General features: G+C 42.1%; 1 protein-coding gene across 2 annotated transcripts in view; it reads right to left on the reverse strand.

Annotated features, from left to right (window-relative positions):
- BCLAF3 (BCLAF1 and THRAP3 family member 3) overlaps positions 1–2,918 on the reverse strand; it is a 40,620-nt gene extending 37,702 nt beyond the window's left edge. For both annotated transcript variants that reach the window (XM_036016443.1, XM_036016444.1), the window contains exon 1: positions 2,806–2,918. In XM_036016443.1, the coding sequence (XP_035872336.1) occupies positions 2,806–2,849 (44 nt within the window). In that variant the 5' untranslated portion in view covers positions 2,850–2,918. The remainder of the gene's footprint in view (positions 1–2,805) is intronic.
- Positions 2,919–18,361: the final 15,443 nt, after the last annotated feature.

An 18,361-nucleotide genomic window follows, 5' to 3' on the forward strand; every position in this document is an offset into this window, starting at 1 on the left:
CAAAGGACACATGGACAAAAACAAGGTGGGGATGGAAATGGGAGGGAGGTGGGGAGGGAGGTGGAAGGGTGGGGGGTTGGGCTGGGATGGGAGTAAAAGGCAGAAAATTGTACTCGAACAACAATTAAAATAAAAAAAAAAAAACCTCAAAAAGAAAAAAAAAACAATAAATTATTTGTCTTAACATGACTTACCCAAATAAAAGATTTGTTTTCTACTGTTCCTTCCACTCAAATTAAATTCATCAATTTGCTATATCCACATTTTAAACTGTCCATGTGGGGCTCTGATTATGCTTGTTCCCATTCAACAAGCACTCTCTTTCCATCTGAACTAATATATCCCCTGTTAAAAAGGGCTGAGAACTCCCATCCTGTTGGGAGGAGGACCAGCTAAGGCAGAGAGCAAACTCCATTTTGGAATATTACTGACGGCAAAGTTCTGGCAAAAGGACTGGTTAGCAAGAGCTTACATCAGGTTCAATGGTTAGGTAAAAAAAGGCAGAAGGGCAATGAATCGACGCTTCTCTCTTGCATTGATGTTTCTCTCTTTCCTTTCCTCTCTCTCTCTCTCTCTCTCTAAAAGCAATGGAAAAAAACTGTCCTTGGGTGAAGATTAAAAAAAGAAGGAAAGGAAAAAGGCAGAAGGAGGGCTGAATTCATACTAATAAATATGTAGGAGAATCTCTGGCCAACTGAACATAACCTCTGAAATTAAAATAGATTCTAAGAGTTTAAGGCCACAAAAACCCAAGCTCAGCTCCAAAACTGACCCCAGTTTTTCCAACCGTCTATTCTTTCTACTAAGGCTGTATCAAGGTGCAAAAAATACATCTTAGTTCTGCCTTTAGAAATTCTACTCATCCTTAAACGGACAACTAAAATCTCATCTCTTTTTTTGGACTTTCTTAGTATATCCCCCTTTTCCCTCCACAAAAGCAGAATTATTCCCTGCCTGTGGATCCACAATACTTTGTCTCAATGAGTTGTACCACACTTTTCCCACCTGCCATGGTGTCAATTTCTCCAGCCAGCCTGTGTGCTTGCTGAGGGCTCTTAAGGTTTTGTATTTGCCTTTGTAGCCCCAGAACTTGCCAGCAGAACATATACAGTAAGTACTAGTTGAATTCTTGCAATCTGATTATATATACATGCTTCATACTACCAACCTGGAAAAAAGTGAGTTGAACTACAATTGAGCTACGTAAAACTCTATATTATTCTGCCATGAAGAAATAGGAAGCTCCCAATCTTCTAACTCCCAATTTCTTCAAACATTGATTATCAAAAAATAAAATAAAATGCACCCTGAAAAGTTCTAAACCACTTACTGTTACAAAAACATGGAACACTTTCAAAGATGTTTTTCAACTTTCCCTGGCTGTGGCCACTGTGTTTCTTTTTATTATGGATTAATTCTAGCTGCGGGCTGTAATTAAAGAAAGCTGTCAACTCCTAGAAATACAGCCTCTAAGACTGTAAAGCACCTACTGTGAATAACCACATCCTGTGAGCTCATTAAAATAAATTCTCAATGATGTAACAGGGTGCAGCAAGGGGGGACCCCAAATAGGATTTGTAATGGGGTCCAGAACTCAGGGTGTCCAGGAAATATTTTTAAAAATGTAGGATGTCCTCTCCCCCGCAAGTCTGAACTGGGAGATGTGACGCATGCAGCAGGGCCATTGAGAGTTGTTCTGCATAGCAACAGTTTTGCAAATAACCTCAGGCATGGTCATTTAACATACCTATACGTTTTAACTGATACCTTAAATAGCTGTGGTGGAGCTTTGAGCCAGGGAGATGGGAGTGACTTACACCCAGATGTAACTGGGAGGCAACCCCCCTGGTTACAGTGGCCTGCATGTGAGCTTGGAGATGATTCGCTCCAGGCCATGGGGCCATACCTGCCTGAACTTACTATGGCAGCCCAGAAAAGCTGGAGAAATATGGGAATGCTGGCAGTTGTAGCCTATTGTAGGAGGAGTCAGAAACCGGGGTGGGGGGGGTGGGGGGGGAGTCAGAAATGGGGCCCCAGAGGAAGATTGGCACCAGGATTTAAATCCAGCCTGGCTGCCATGCTAGGAGGGGCCCATGTGGCTTTAGAGAAAAAAAGGATGGACCACGTGGTTTTTGGTGAGAAAGGGAGAGCTACGTGGCTTTGGGGCTCCCTTTGCCATGCAGCTTAGGAATCTGGAAAGCAAGATGTAGCAGTAATGTAGAACTCTCTCTTAGCAGTATGGAAGAATGCAGGAGACGCTGCGGGAAGGAAAGGGGTGAAAGGACTCTTGCAGGTGGGCCATGAGAAGGTGCCACACAGATTTGGATTAAGAACTGGAGATCGTGGTGGTGACACGGCTGATGGTGCTGGGAACCGAGGGAGGCCTGCCAACTGAGCATGGATTCCTGGGAAGAACCGGGGCGACCTGAGCCACGGACCTCTATTTCTTTTCCTGAGATATGGTACCCCTGACTGGGCAAAGCGGGAAGGAAGGACTATGTGTTTTGGGGTGTTTTAAGGAACTTTGGGATGTTAATGAAGACATTAAGTCACTACTCTAAGTCTGTATAACCTTTGAATAAAGAATTCCTTTCCTTTTCACCAATCTCTGACATCGAGAGCTATAATTCCCTGGCAGCAGGCAGGCCAAACCTAGTACAGGGAGACCCTGGGAGAAGAGGAGGTCCATTCAACAACAGTATATTGCCCCCCTTCCCAGTCCGTTCTGTAACAAGGATACTAGTGAACTGAAAGCAAAGTACATCTCAAATCCAAGCTCGCCCTGCTAAACTAAGAACCGCTCACCTCTGTTTCCTCTTGGGAGATGATCTGGAGCGTGACCGCGCCATCCTTTCTTGTCACGCAAGTCACTAACCACTTTTTACACTGCAAAGAAACACAGTGTTAGCAAGTTTATAGAAAGAGCCTGCGATCTGCTCTAAAAACAGTGAATGCCATGGGCCAAAACATGACTTAGGCCTACTATGCCTCAGTTTCCTCATCTGAAAAATGAGGATGATAATAATAGGACCCACTTTAGTGCAATGCTCTGAGGATAAAATTATTAAATCAGGGGTGAGCAAACATTTTCTACAAAGGGCCAGAGAGTCACTATTTTAGGCTTTGCAGGCCAAGTGCAGTCTCTATGCATCTTCTTTTTTAAAGAATCCTTTAAAAATATAAAAACCATTCTTAACTCCAGTTCCTCCCCTCTAACACACAGACAGGCCCCAAACGCCAAATGCAGTACAGTTTGATGATTCCTGAGGTGACTCATGAAAAGAACTTAGAAGAGCACCTGGCATACAGCAACTGCCAAGTGAGTGTTCCAAAAGAGGAAAAAATTACCCAGAATTCTTCTAAGTACAACCACTACTACCCTCCTGTCTTTTGCCATGTACACAGACAATTCATGTAATCAGTCAAAATGTTTAAGAATATCTGATGGTATTCTCCTGCTTTTTAAATGGTCAAATAATAAGAATTACAATGCCCAATTGTAGTACTCGACTACTACCTAACTTTCACTGGATAAATATATCAAAACATAATTAACCACAATTAAACATTTAGCTTACTTCTGATTTTTCCCTAAAATAAAGCCAAATAAGTACATTTTAAAAGACACAGACTTGACTTTTTTAAAGATATGCTTCAATCTTTAAAAGAAACTGATGGCTTTAGGAACTGAATTTTAAAAATTCCAGAGTGTTGGTGAGGATGTGGAACCAGAGGGACTCTCATATACTGCTACGTACACATATACATAAGTATAACCAATTTGGAAGGGGCTGAGAGCACCTGGTAAAGTTGAGCACGCTCATATTCCACAGTCCAGCAATTCCACTCAGAGACATACCTTAGAACAATGGTTCCTAAACTTCAGTGTGTGTCAGAATCACCTGAAAGGCTCACTGCTGGGCCTTACCCCAGGGCTGCGCCCCACCTCTAGCACGTTCCCACGCAATGCAGGTGCCCATGTGCTAGTCTTGGAACTACAGAACTACTGATTTAAAGGGGAAAGGTGAAAGTCACGGGAGAAAATATTTACAAGTGAGATTTACTGACTACATGATAAAAAGAAGTGTTAGGATATATTCCTTTGCTAATATTAAAATTAGCTTTATTGAAATTCAAACTATTTACTCAGAATGGGTGAATTTTATTGCGTATAAATTATACCTCAAAGCTGCAAAAAAAAAAAAAAGGCAACCTTTGGGTGATACAAACGCTCTAAAGATTAGGCCAGAGAACTAAAGATGGAACTGCCTTCCCATTCTTGCTTGGGCCCTCATCAATCTGGCTTTCTACTCCACCACTGCATCAAACTGCTCTAGTCAAAATCACTAAAGAAGTCCATGTTGCTACATCCAATGGTTATGGCTCCTCCTCCTTCTCCTGGACCTACAAAGACAGGATAGTAACAAGCTAGAAAAATTCCTTGGCAAGTGAAATAGGGAAACAGATAGGTAGATGGGTTGAACACAATGGTTCAGCAATTTACAAGCCCAGCAATCGACAGCCAGGTGCAGATGTTAACCAGGGCGGAAGGCCCCTAGCGCCTGGCAGGGGGCAAAACTGGGAAAATAAGGCTTACCCCCGGGGAAACCTCTCCTCCCCAGGCTTTCTTCCTGGAGATAACATCGACCTCTCAGAAAAGTAGCAAAACCAGGTGGGTAACACCAGAACCAACTGCAATGATGAGAGATGCCTGCCTTGTCACTGACCACCTGCCTCATCACTGACCAATCAGTGGAAACCATGACACTGAAAGGTCTTACCTGGAAATCTGCGGAACATTCTGCTGAAACCCTCCCAGTCCTCCCCTAAGATTCCTGTCTGCAAGAGAGAGATAAAAGCCTCAAGACAAAGGATCCAGGCAGGCTATAAACATGTCCAAGAACAAACTCCTGACTTCCCTCCAAAACCTGCCCCTCCGACAGCCTGCCTCACCTCAGTAAATAGCAGCTATATCCTTTGAATTTTCAACAAACAGGAAACATAAATGTCCAATAAACATAGAAAAAGATAACCAACCCTACCTAATCAGGAAAGTAAAATTAAAACAAGATACCATTTCATACTTAGGAGATATGCAAAAATTTTAAAGTCTGATATCCCTGTGTGTTTATGAGAAAGTGGAAAAGGAGTTTCTCACCTGAGGAAAATTCCTTCCCCCAAAACCCTAAAGCAGAAAGAAAGTCTAAATCTGTAGTCCAAACACAATACATATAAGCTGCAGCACTTAAGGATATTTAAAAACAACAAAAAACCTCACCTTGAATCAGAAATTTTAAAACTTCTTTAGAAATAAAACAAAAATCAGTTCTCTCAGAAGTGAAAAATAACAAGGTACCCAAGACAGAATAAACCCAAATGATAATTTAATAAGGTACACTGAAGAAAGTCATGAAAACAACCAAGAAAATGAAAATGATTTTGCAGGAGAAGATGGAGAGTAAGTAGGGGAGACAGAAGACATAAAGAAGGAATAACATTTGTATTATTATAGTCCCAGAGCAGAGAAACTAACGATAAAACTGAACTAATATTAAAAACTGTAATTCAAGAAAACTTTCCAGAAATTAAAAAAAAAAAAAAAAAAAAAAAAAAAAGACCTGAATCTACATACTGAAGGGCTCACCAGATACTTGGGAAAATTACCCCTAAACAATCGATTCTGAAATATAGTTTAATAAAAACTATTTGATTTCAAAGTTAAAGTCCCTCAGAATTTTAAGTAACAAGAATAAATAATTTACAAATCCCCCCAAAATTAGACTAGCATCAGATATTTTAAAACCAACCACAAAGTATAAGGCAACAAAGGATCAGCATTTAAAATTTAAAAAATAAAAATCAATAAAAGTAGATGTGAACCAAGGATTTTATATGCATCAAGTTGTCCCTCAAATATCAAGGCTACAGAAAGAAAAGTTTTCAACATATAAGAACATAGAGAATTTCTGCATTTACTAGCCTTTCTGAGGAATCTACTACAGGATGAGCTTCGTTCAACCAAATGATGACTCAACTTTGCTGAGAAAACATCGGCAAAGTTGACAGTGAGCATTTTAACATAATGAGAAAGATGGAGATGAGGGTGGAAGACTAATGTAAAATTATTGCATATTGTGACAGAGTAGAAAAGTTACAACTAAAAAAATGGGAGAAGAGACAGCTAAAGAGAATAGTGAAAGCTCAATGTTGTGTAGGTAATAGCTGGGTTTAAACATACTGAGGGGAAAACATACTAAATCAGACATTAAGAGGTTAAACAAATCAACACACACTGCTGGGACACCTGGATATCCTCAAGCAAAAGAATTAAGTTCCCCCTTTCCCCATACCATATGCAAAAATTAACTTAAAATGGACTAAAACCCAAGTTTAGATCTTTAGGTCTTTGGTCCCAAATTTAGGACCAAATTTAAGAACTAAAACTATAAAACTTAAGAGGGAAACATAAGGATAAATAATCCTTGTAACCTTGGATCAGACAGTGGTTTCTTAGATATGACATCAAAAACAGTAACAAAAATAGATAAACTCGGCATCATAATTAAAAGCAATTACACTATAAAAGATGCTATCAAAAAAGTAAAAAGCGGGAGGGCAGGGTGGGTGGGGTGGAATGGGAGTGAAAGATAGAAAACTGTAATGCAACAATGATTAAAATAAAATAAAGTAAAAAGACAACCCACAGAATGGATGAAAATTCTGTGCAAGTCATACCTGATGGGGGATTGTATCTAGAACATATAAAAAACCCTTACAATCCAATAATAAAAGACAAATAACCCAATTAAAAATGGGCAAAGGAGCTGAAAAGACATTTCTCCAGAGAAGATACACAAATACCCAATAAGCACATGAAAAAATGCTCAACATCACTAATCATTAGGAGAATGCAAATCAAAATCATAATGACATACCACTTCACATCAAGCAGGATGGCTAAATTCAAATAGTAAGTACTGAAAGGATATAGAGATAAGAGAATCCTTATACTGCTGGTGGTAATGTAAAATGATGCAGCCACTTTGAAAACAATCTGGCAGTTCCTGAAGAAATTAAACAGAGTTACCATATGCAACAGCATACAAGGCAGATGTTTCCAAAAAGATGGGAGGGGTGGCAATCCTGGGAAAAGGCAAGGCAGAATTAAAGCCCCAAAGCATTGCTACAAAGACAGACGCTTTTTTAAAAAAGATTTTATTTATTTATTTTTTTAGAGAGGGAAGGGAGGGAGACAGAAACATCAATGTGCAGTTGCTGGGGGTCATGGCCTGCAACCCAGGCATGTACCCTGACCGGGAATCGAACCTGCGACACTGGTTCACAGCCCCCCCCCCCCCCCCCCCCCCCCGCCCCCCCCCCCGCCCCCCCGCCCCCCCCCCCCCCCCCCCCCCCCCCCCCCCCCCGCTCCATCCACTGAGCTACGCCAGCCAGGGCTGCCAGACGCTTTTTAATGCTTAAAGCCACAATTCAAGATGAAGACAGAATAAATTAAAATATACATATTCACATGAATGTGACATAACAACCACCTTTATAAAACAAAAACTACAAGAAATGGAAGAAGACACAGAGAGAAATACACTAATAACAGCATACTTTAATATAGCATTCTCAGTGATATATTAGGAGAACCAAAAAGATTTAAACAGCATAATCAATGGGGTAAATCTTAAGGATATTGAGCAAACTCTACACTCTGATACTAGAGAATACACATTCTTCTAAAGTGCCCACACTACATTCACCAAAAATAGCCATATAGTAGGTCACAAAGTAAGCATCAGTAACTTCCATGAACTAGAAATATTACAAATAATACTTTCTAATCATAATGCAATAAAACTGGAATTTGCTAACAAAAAAACGGGCCCTTTTCCACCTACAAATTAAAAAACTTCCTATTAAGCCATTCCTGGTATTCTGTAGCTAAAATTATAGATTTTTAAAGAAATAATGACAATGAAAGCACTACACATAAAATTTCATGATATGATTTGAAGTGGCAAAGGAAAATTCATTGTATTAAACATAAAAATGAAAGAATAAAAATCAATACATTCAGCCCTGGCGGGAGTAGCTCAGTGGATTAAGCGCAGGCTGCGAACCAAAGCATTGCAGGTTCAATTCCCAGTCAGGGCACATGCCTGGGTTGCAGGCCACGTCTCCAATGGGGGCCACGTGAGAGGCAACCACACATTGATGTTTCTCTCTCTCTCTTCCTCCCTTCCCGTCTCTAAAAATAAATGAATAAAAATCTTTTAAAAAAAATCAATACATTCATTTCCATGGTAAAAATAACCTATAAAATAACAAGGTAAACAAAAAAAAAGGAAATAATAAAGATAAAAGTAGAGGAAGAGAATAGAAAACTAGATCTAAGTAATAATTCAAAATTTTGTACTTTGTGAAAATATTAAAATAGATAAAGCACTATATAACTTAAGAAAAAAGGGAGAAAGCACAAATATACAAAATAAGAAATGGCAAGGGAGAAATAACCATTTAAATAGAAAAAAATTTAAACTGCAAGCGATTACTTTGTAGCCCTCTTATCTAACAAATCTGAAAATCCACATGAAAGGGAAACTTTGCCGGAACAGTACAAATTACTAAAATTAACCCCAATAGAATTAGAAAGCTTAAACAGAACAATTTCCATAGATAAAACAGAGAAAATTACTAAGGAAATAGTACTTTATTCCAGGAAAAAGCATCAGGTCCAGATGATTTCACAGGGGAATTTTACCAAACCTTCCAATACCAGATAGTCTCCATGCTTTAGAAATTCTTCCAGAGCCTGTATATCACACACAGAAAAGACCAAACTTACAGAAACACCAGCCATTCGCAGAAGACACACTAACGGAAGAGACTAAAAGGTATACCCTTTGAAGAAGTAGGAAACCCTGGAGGCACAGAATCTCAAAAACTGAAAAAGGACCCTTTCAAGAAGATGGCGCCCAAAGCGAAGACGGAAGTCCTTGCCTCTCCCAAAGCCCAAGCCAAAGCAACCACTTTGAGGGCAAAGAACACAAAGCTGAAAGGCGTCCACAGCCACACACAATGAAGACCTGCAGGAAGGCAAAAAACGCAATGCTGAAATGCATGCACAGCCACAAAAAAAAAGACCCCAGGTCCCGCATGTTCTGACCGCACCTTCTGACCGCACCCAGCTTCAGCCCGCCAAAGACACTGCGTGGTTATGAAGACTGTCTAAATACATTTGGAGGAGGGCCCCCAGGAGAAACAAGTTTGACCACTAAGCCATCATGAAGACTACCCCGCCCCCAAATACCAAGTTTGGTCTTAAAAAGACAGAAGACAGCCTGTATTCATTGTGGATATCGAGGCCAATAAGCGGGAGATCTAACAGGCTGTGAAGAAGCTCTCAGACATCTACGTGGCCAAGGTCCACACCCTGATCAGGCCTGATAGAAGGCTATGTCCGACTGCCTCCGGACTATGATGCCTCGGGTCACTGCCAACAAAACTGGGATCATCTAAACTGAGCCCAGCGGGCTAATTCTAAATATAAAAATTTTACACTGGGAAAAAAAAAAAGAAACTAAGGATGGAGGTGGAAGCGGGTATAAGGGAGATAAAAGGTAATGAAAAAAAAAATAATAAACTATTAAATTTTTAAAAAGGATGGTTCAAGAAAGCAGACTTTCATGTCAAAAGCTACATAGAGACCCAATAAAAGGAATGAAAAATGTAAGCAGGAACAACCATAACAGCATAAACAATAAAAATATTGTTTTTGGTTTTTTTTAAAGAAAGGAAAGCCCTGGCTGGGTGTGGCTCAGCAGATTGAGCCCCACTGACTGTGAAGCAAAGGGTTGCCGGTTTGATTCGCAGTCAGGGCACATGCCTGGGTTGCAGGTCCCCAGTAAGGGTGGCTGGAGAGGCAACCACACATTGACGTTTCTCCCCCTCTTTCTCCCTCCCTCCCCCTCTCTAAAAAATAAAGAAATAAAACCTTAAGAAAAGAAAAAGAAAAATGTGACCACACAGCTTCAGTGGAAGGTAAGGAAACTGAGAAAGCTAATGAACTCCTTCTAACAGTCTAGCTGGAAGGGGAGGAAATAAATGGGGTTGCTGCTGGATGACAGGGGTCTAAGGGAGTAGCTTCGCTGTTGGTAAGGAGGGACTATACATGTCTGGCACTGAGGGTACATTGTAGAATGACAGTAATAATAGAGATGCCTCTAGGTCCAATTAGTTTAATGTTTCCTTGATTCCTTATTATCCCCTCCATATAATATAGTCAATTTCTCCCAGTGTTTCACATTTACATATTACCTTCTTCAATGGTCCAAACTAAATTTTTATTTTTATCAGCAGTCCCATTTTCTGTTAATTTGGCAAACAGTGACTGACTGGGGGCTAGGCATGCAAAGTTGGAAAAGACATAGTTTATTTCCTGGAGATGCTAAATCTCCAGTAGGCAACAAAGATCACAGGAGTGCCAGTACTAAGTGTGTTACAACTACTGTCTCACTTAATCCTCACATGCCTTTGAGAAAACTGGGATTACCTCCATTTCCTCGGCAAAGAAACCGAGCCTCAAAAAGACGAACCAATCTGCTCCAACGAAGGACCTGAAACTAAAGTCCAGGTTCTAACACTTCCCCACCTTTCAACTCTACCTTTAGAAAAATGACCCTGAAGGCACTGCCTGGTCATTTCATAGATGCTTAGTCAGTAGAATTGGCCTTTAGCACACTCTGGAACAGTTGAATCCTGCATTACATCTAAAATTGCTGTCTAGATTCAGAAAGCAGCTTTTATGCCCTCTAACCTCCTGGACATTCTGTAACTTACAGGACACAAAGACTATGTTTTATTTACCTGGATTCCAAGGATTAGGTTTTATTTAGCTTTATTACATCTGTCCTCAGCTTTATATATAGTGCTTTTAAATATTTTCTCCAAAATTTGTGTAAATTCATTCATGCACCTAATTTTATAACTTTGATATCATTTTTAATAGAATCTGGGACAGCAGCATAAAAGTTCGAATTTAAGGAGTGAAAGAGTATGGGGACAAATTTGAATTTAGATATTTCCTTTAAAAAATCAAGATGCTTTTGTGCCCTGAAATTTTTACAAGATGACAATAATTAGCAGCCAAAGTATATTTAAATGTACTTTTTCATAAATGCCTCGTTTGACCCTTAAAACCATCCTGTAAGAAAGATAAGACAAATGCTCTCTAATGTCTAATTCAGAGTTGAGGAAAGAGTCCCTTAGGAAAAAAAATGAGTGACTTGTGCAATGTAATCTGATACACTGGAATTCAAGGAAGTCCTGACTTCAAATCTCCTACTCGGCAATGCTTTTGCCTCATCTAGATACTTTCTTTAGCAAAGTGGTAAAAGGGGAATAAAAGATGAGAAATTGAGCTGCTATCAACAAATAAGGGGGGGGGAGGATAGCTAGAGGAAACATCTGCACACGGTGGGAGAGAAACAGAAAGGGCTCAAAGTGTTCCTACAGAAATCCTTTAAATGTTGCCTTTAGCTAGGGTGTGGAGAAGGACACCTACAGATGGTTGGAGGTGCAAAAGAGCACATGCTTTCCAGAGGGAAATTGAGCAATTCACAGAAACAGACCAACAATTCTATCATCTAGGAACCTACACTAAGAAAGTAATCATAGATATGCAGATTTACATTTCTCCAACAATGCATTTAAGTAATTAAAGACTGGGAATGGCCAACTAAATAAATTACTGCGGTCATACAAGGGTATGTAGTCAGAAAATAAAAAGGTTACCAAAGAGTATCCACTTTAGAGCAATGCATACATTCATCACCGCAAAGAAAAGGACTGGGGAAGTGTACACCGAGTGCAACCACATTCACAATGGTTATGCGGAACGGTTAAACAGTGTATCTTCTTTGTAATTGTACATTTTAGTGTTTCTAATAAGACGTTTTAAGGCTTCAAGGGGGTATGGAACACGGGGACTTTCAAAAGAACATTTTAGTAGCCATTTTTAAAAAAACATTTTAAAAACGCATTCGTATACCATTACCATTAAAATAGCATTGGATTGTAACGTTGCATACCGAAACTTGTTATTAACCAATGCCACCTCAATTTAAAAAGTACCGTTGAAACATAAAGCACTCACGAATCCACACCCAAGCCTGTTCTTTTCAAATCCCGGTCTTTCATTCCTACCAGCTGGAATTCAGAAAAACGCTACAACAGTTGCCTCGCCAGAAGTCTGAACGACATTCCCCATTTCTACCTGTAGTTTTTACTTTGTTCCAGAAAAGAAAAGCATCACCTAAAGGGTAGCTCTTAACAGCACTTCGGCAGGAAAATATTTGGGAGGATAAGTTTCTCTCCCATTTCTTTCCCTCCCAAAGGACAATCCTGTCAGTGACTAGCCCCGTTTCCTAATACACACTAGAGAAGCACAGATGAAGCCGATTTTCAGTGTACGTTTCTAAAAAGACAAGTTTAACTCTCCAGGGTCAAGAGCAGCCTTCAGTACTCATTCTGGAGGAAGATGCTACGGCGCGGCAGGAGCGCCCCTGGAGAAGGACAAAGCGGGGGCTCCTGCGCTCGGGTCGCTCAGGCAACGCGATCGCGGCCGCATCAGAGACAAGGGCACCGTCCCCGGACACCGCTCCCCGAGTCCCCACGGCAGACACCCCCAAGCACCGGGACCGCTGACTGTCCAACGACGGGGGAGGACCGGAGCCGTGGCAGCAGGTGGCGGGATCGCCGAGCCTAAGAGAAGACACCAGTCCAACGGCCAGATGTGGTGGCAGGGAAAAACGGTCGCCCGGGAGTCCGAGTCCGACCGCGGCATCCTCTCCGCTGCCCGACCCACCATCCCAAGAACCGCCCCTCCCGGGCGACTGACACGCCCTCCCCGGGAGTCGGAGCCTCCACGCCCCCTCCGCCCGGCTAGGCTGCTCACCGGTCCCCGAGATCCAGGTAGCCGCCGCCGCCGCCGCCGCCGCCGCCCACTGAGGCCTCGCCCTTACCACAGCAACCGCATTCAGCAGCAGCTGTACCACTAGCCGGGCCCAGAAACCGGAACGACTTCCTTCCGCAACTGCCGCGCCCCGCCCTGGCCCCGCCCACTCCCCGAGACTTGGCGCTGGGCTGCCTCTTCCAACCCCTGCTCCCAAGGCTCTCTCAGCCGGTGTGACCCTCCCAGGCCGCTCCGGCCCAGGCGCCTGCGCCCTCTGCCGTTCTGTCCAGAGCGCGTGCGCCGCTCGCCTCCCGGTCCGCTCCCAAGGAAGGATCGCTTGGGGCGTTGCAGGTGCAGGGATCCTAGGGGTTGGGGATTAGGGTCTGGAGCTCACCCTTCAGTCTAATACAGGAGCTTGGTCTTGTAGACCTTCCAGCCTCGTGCAGGTGGGAGCGCAGGAGGCCTTCCAGGCCCTGGGTTGGCCCTCAAAGCCCTTCCAGAACCATCCCACCTGCACGTGCATCCCTGTGGCCCCTCTCTCTGCCTACTCAATCTGTAAAGATTCCCCATGGCCTCAAATTAAACTCCTACCCGAAAAAAACCAAAACCTCCCCTCTGGACCTGCCAAATAGGTTACTGGTACCAACATCTCCCAACCACCAATTCAAAATACCGACTCACTTTTGTCTGCTGTCTTGATTTTTCTCCTCCTACATTCCATCCACCAGCCCCAAAGGTAGTTATGTCCCTCCCTGTTGGAGCTTTCTCACTTGCCACTTTGATATTCTTTTTACCTCTTTCAGGGTCTGCCTCATCTGGTAGTACCACCTTTTACCTTCTCTGCCACTGTCATCTACTTAGTACAATAGTTTTCCTCTTCTTCTGAATTACTGCCATCATCCCGAAGAATCCAACACTCATTACTGAGCAGTGTTTCCTTAACTTCCCCAACCCAGATGACTTACTCTACTTTCTCCACCCTTTCGCAGGCATGTGTTCTAGAAAGTCAAGACATTCATCACTTTATACTGCTCCATCTCTAAAACTTTAAGTTTACAAATCCCACTTATTTGGACTCACAATCCTCATCCTTGCAGTCCTGTCTCTCCCTGAGACCCAATATACTTGTTCTTCAAACTCCTCAGAGCTCTGACATACCCTGAGCCTTCTACCTGACATAAGTCCATGGTCTTTGACTTCAACCACTTTTATAAGCAGGGCCCCTTGAATGGCCCTATCACACATCGTAACATCAAACCACCATCTTAAAATACTCAAGTTGTCTGCATTTTCCATTGCTACATCTATATTTCCAAGCGCTGCTTGGGAGGAAAAAGCCAGGCAATTATAATAGAACAACGCCACACCAAATTTATAGACACCCGCCACAGCAGAGAATATTAGTGCCTCTCAGGAATCCTCTTTCATTTCCAGTGATTACTGTTACTAACCTTTACCACTCATTGTCTTCATGTCCCACACCAATGACCATTTTCTTCTCTTCATACACAATTTTACTTCCTGCTTTGCAGGGAAAATTCCTCAGGATAGCATATAAGGCCTTTCATTACCTGCTTCCCACCTCTCTAGCCTCTCTCTGCCTTATATTCAATGATTTGGCCGAGTGGAAATGTTTGCACTTTAAGAGGAATGCTACTTCTGTTTCCATTCGGTTGCCCATATTGTCCCTTCTGCGTGGTTAAGAGGTATGAGACCTTTTAATCTGCATATATATGGCTTCAGTTCAAGAATGTTTTCGTCCATTTTACCTACAAGAATTGTCTCAGGTCCATTCGATCTGGTCTCTCTTTTTAGGAAAAGCAGTTTGTGGCAGTTCTTATATATATATATATTTGGCCATTCTGGTAGACCTCAAATTTGCTTTTAATATTACTGATAAGGTTTCCCAAAGCATTATTTCTGCCTCTGTTTTTACTTAAATTCTATTATTGAGATTTTTGTTTCTTTGTGTAGGTTGCTCTCCCTGGCCCCCTTCAATTCATCCTAATGACTTTCCATCTCATCCTTTAATTTCCTTAAGAATTTCTCATTTTTTTTCAAGATTTTCTTTTTATTTTCAGAGAGAGAGGAAGGGGACAGAGAAAGAGGGGGAGAAACACGGATGTGCAACAGAAATATCAATTGGTTGCCTTTCGCCTGCCTCCAACCACCCTCCCCCAACCTGCACTGCAACCCAGGAATGCGCCCTGAGCAAGAAACGAACCCGTGGTCTTGTGTAATTTGCAGGCCAGTGTTCCATCCACTGAGTCATATCAGCCAGGGCTCTGTTCTGATTTTAAAGGTCTACCTTCTTGCAAAACCATACTAAACTGGTCATAAAATTCTTTTGGGTTTTATAGTCAATTATTTTTATATGTATGCTTATCTATTCCATGATTAGTTTTGTGCACTTAATTTTATATATTGATACCTTTGAACAAGGTGATCTTTGTTCAGACTTATTGGTTAACAGACAGCACAAATAAATGTTCCTTGCCCTATTTGCTGTCTATTTGTGTGAATAGAAAGGTTAAATAGTTAGTGCAAGGTCATGTGGGAGAGGAACAAATTTTCCTCTACTCTTCTAAGTTCTTCCTGCTGGTCTAACAATCAAATCCAATTGATATGGGACAGATTAACAGGAGGAAATAACCAAATTTAATTGCATACCTATGTATGGGAACCTCACATACAAGAGAGTCAGAGACAGAAGGGGAAAAAAGGTATACATGGCATTCTGACGTACGGATGGGGTAAGATGCCTTAGGGCTTCAGAGGGGAGGAGGTCATTCACAAGATGGTAAGAAGAGCAGATGTTTGGTAATTAGAAGTTTGCCTGCCCTACAGATAGGTCCCCCAAAAGTTATTTCTGGTAATAATTCTTATTAAGAACAAGGCCCCAAAGTTAAATTCTTTAAGGGAGAGATTAAAAGTTTCTCGTGAACCCTGACTGGTGTGGCTCAGTGAGTTGGGTTTTGTCTCACAAACTGAAAGATTGCTGGTTCAGTTTCCGGTCAGGGCACATGCCTGTGTTGCAGGCCAGGTCCCTGCTTGGGAGCATGCGATAGGCAACTGATAGATTGGGGTGTCAAACTCATTTTCACTGGGGACCACATCAGCCTCACGATTGTCTTCAAGGGGCCAAATGTAGAGCTCCTTGATCCTACTTTGCGGGGGGTGCTCTGCCTACATTTATACAGTCCTAAAATTACATTTATACAGTCCTAGAATTATATCTGGCCTTTTGAAGGCAATTGCGAGACTAATGTGGTCCCTGGTGAAAATGAGTTCGACAGCCCTGCGATAGATGTTTTCCTCTCACATTGAGGTTTCTCTCTCTCTCTCTCCCTCCTTTCTCCCTCCCTAAAAACAAATAAAAAATAAATAAAATCTTTATTTAAAAAAAACAGTTCCTCATGAGCCTGGAGTATCTCTATTGCCTTTAGCTCAAAATAATTAACATTCCCAAAATGGCACATCTTGTGGAGGCCTGTTCTGAACTCCTTCGCTTACATAGCTCTTGGTGTGTATATGAATAACACACACACACCCATACACAGAACAAGCCTAAGAGAAATGGACTATTATCTGCCTTTCCATTTATTTTATTTTTCTTTCATTTTTCATGCAAAGCTAAATCTGCTGTAGAATACCAAGTATGCTTAATACAGGATTCTGTATTAGTAAGAATATATTATACTACAATAGCGATCCCAAAATCTTACTGGCTTATAACAACAAATGTTTATTCCTCACTTACAGGTCCATCATGGGTCAGCTTTGGTTCTTCTGTCCGAGCCTCGGGCTGAAGGAATAGACCTTATCTGAGACGTTATTGGTGTTATATCAGAAGAAAAGGAGCAGGGACTTCCAGGCAAGATGGAGACATAGGTAGACGACACACTGCCTCCTCATGCAACCACAAACAGAATTACAACTAAATCTCAAAACAACACTCAGAACCGTCAGAAAATTGAAATATACGGGAGTCTGCCAACCAAGAATTTAAAGAAGCCACATTCATCCAGACGGGTAAGAGAGGCGGAGACGCGGAGACAGGGCCAAGAGGGGAGGAGACGTGGTGTGACACAGAGAGGTGGGGGAGGCAGAGGAACGGTCACCGGCAGCCCCACATGCAAGTGTGGCAGATCAAAATCAGGAGGCATACCTTGGGAGTGAGCAACCCAGAGCCCTGGGCCAGACTGCACAGACCAGGGTTCCAGGAAATTCTGCTTCAAGGGCCTGCATAGTCTTGAAACATATGCAAACCCATCCACTCTGGGATTCAACACCAGGGCAACAGCTTGAAGGGTGCCAGTTGCATACGGAGAATGGGGGAAGTGACTGGAAATGAGGTGAGTGCCCGGCAAACCCCCAGAAGCCAGGCAGCATCACAGTCCCCCATCAGCCTTCCCCACACACAGAGCCACAGAGCCACAAAGCCACAAAGTGGTGAAGCGGGTTGCCCCATCCTGGTGATTAGCTAAGGCTCTACCCCACACAATTTACAGGTGCCTTTTACAGGAACTCAAAGCAGCGCCACCTAATACACAGAAATAAACACAGGGAAGCTGCCAAATTGAGGACACAAAAAAATACAGCCCCAAAGAAAGAACAGAACAAACCCCCTGAAAGAGAACTAAACAAAAGGGAGATAGGCAATCTATCAGATTCAGAGTTCAAAACACTGGTGATCAGGATGCTCGAAGAACTCACTGAATGTGGCAACCACATAAAGAAAGAAATGAGGGTTATGCTAAGTGAAATAAAAATCTACAGGGAACCAACAGTGAAGGGGAGGAAACCAGGATTCAAATCAACGATTTGGATCATAAGGATGAAATAAACATTCAACCACAACAGAAATAGGAAACAAGAATTTTTTTTTATTTTAAAAGCACAAATTGATACTTGTCTTTTTTTTTTTTAGGGAGGGAAGGAAGGGAGAGAGAGAGAGAGAGAGAGAGAGAGAGAGAGAGGGAGAGAGACAGAGAGAAACATCAATGTGCGGTTGCTGGGGGTTATGGCCTGCAACCCAGGAATGTACCCTGGCTGGGAATCGAACCTGGGACACTTTGGTTCCCAGTCCGCACTCAATCCACTGAGCTACGCCAGCCAGGGCTACAAGAATTTTTTAAAAAGAGGATAGTATAAGACTTTGGGACATCTCCAAATGTACCAACATCTAAATCATAAGGATGCCAGAAGGAGAAGAGGAAGAGCAAAAAATTGAAAACTTATTTGAAAAAATAATGAAAGAAAACTTCCCCCAATTTGGTAAAGGAAATAGACATGCAAGTCCAGGAAGCACAGAAAGTCCCAAACAGGTTGGACCCAAAGAGGACCACACCAAGACACATCATAATTAAAATGCCAAAGGTTAAAGACAAAGAGAGAATTTTA

This window comes from Phyllostomus discolor, chromosome X (genome assembly GCF_004126475.2).
Source record: "Phyllostomus discolor isolate MPI-MPIP mPhyDis1 chromosome X, mPhyDis1.pri.v3, whole genome shotgun sequence".
NCBI classification, from domain to species: Eukaryota; Metazoa; Chordata; class Mammalia; order Chiroptera; family Phyllostomidae; genus Phyllostomus; species Phyllostomus discolor.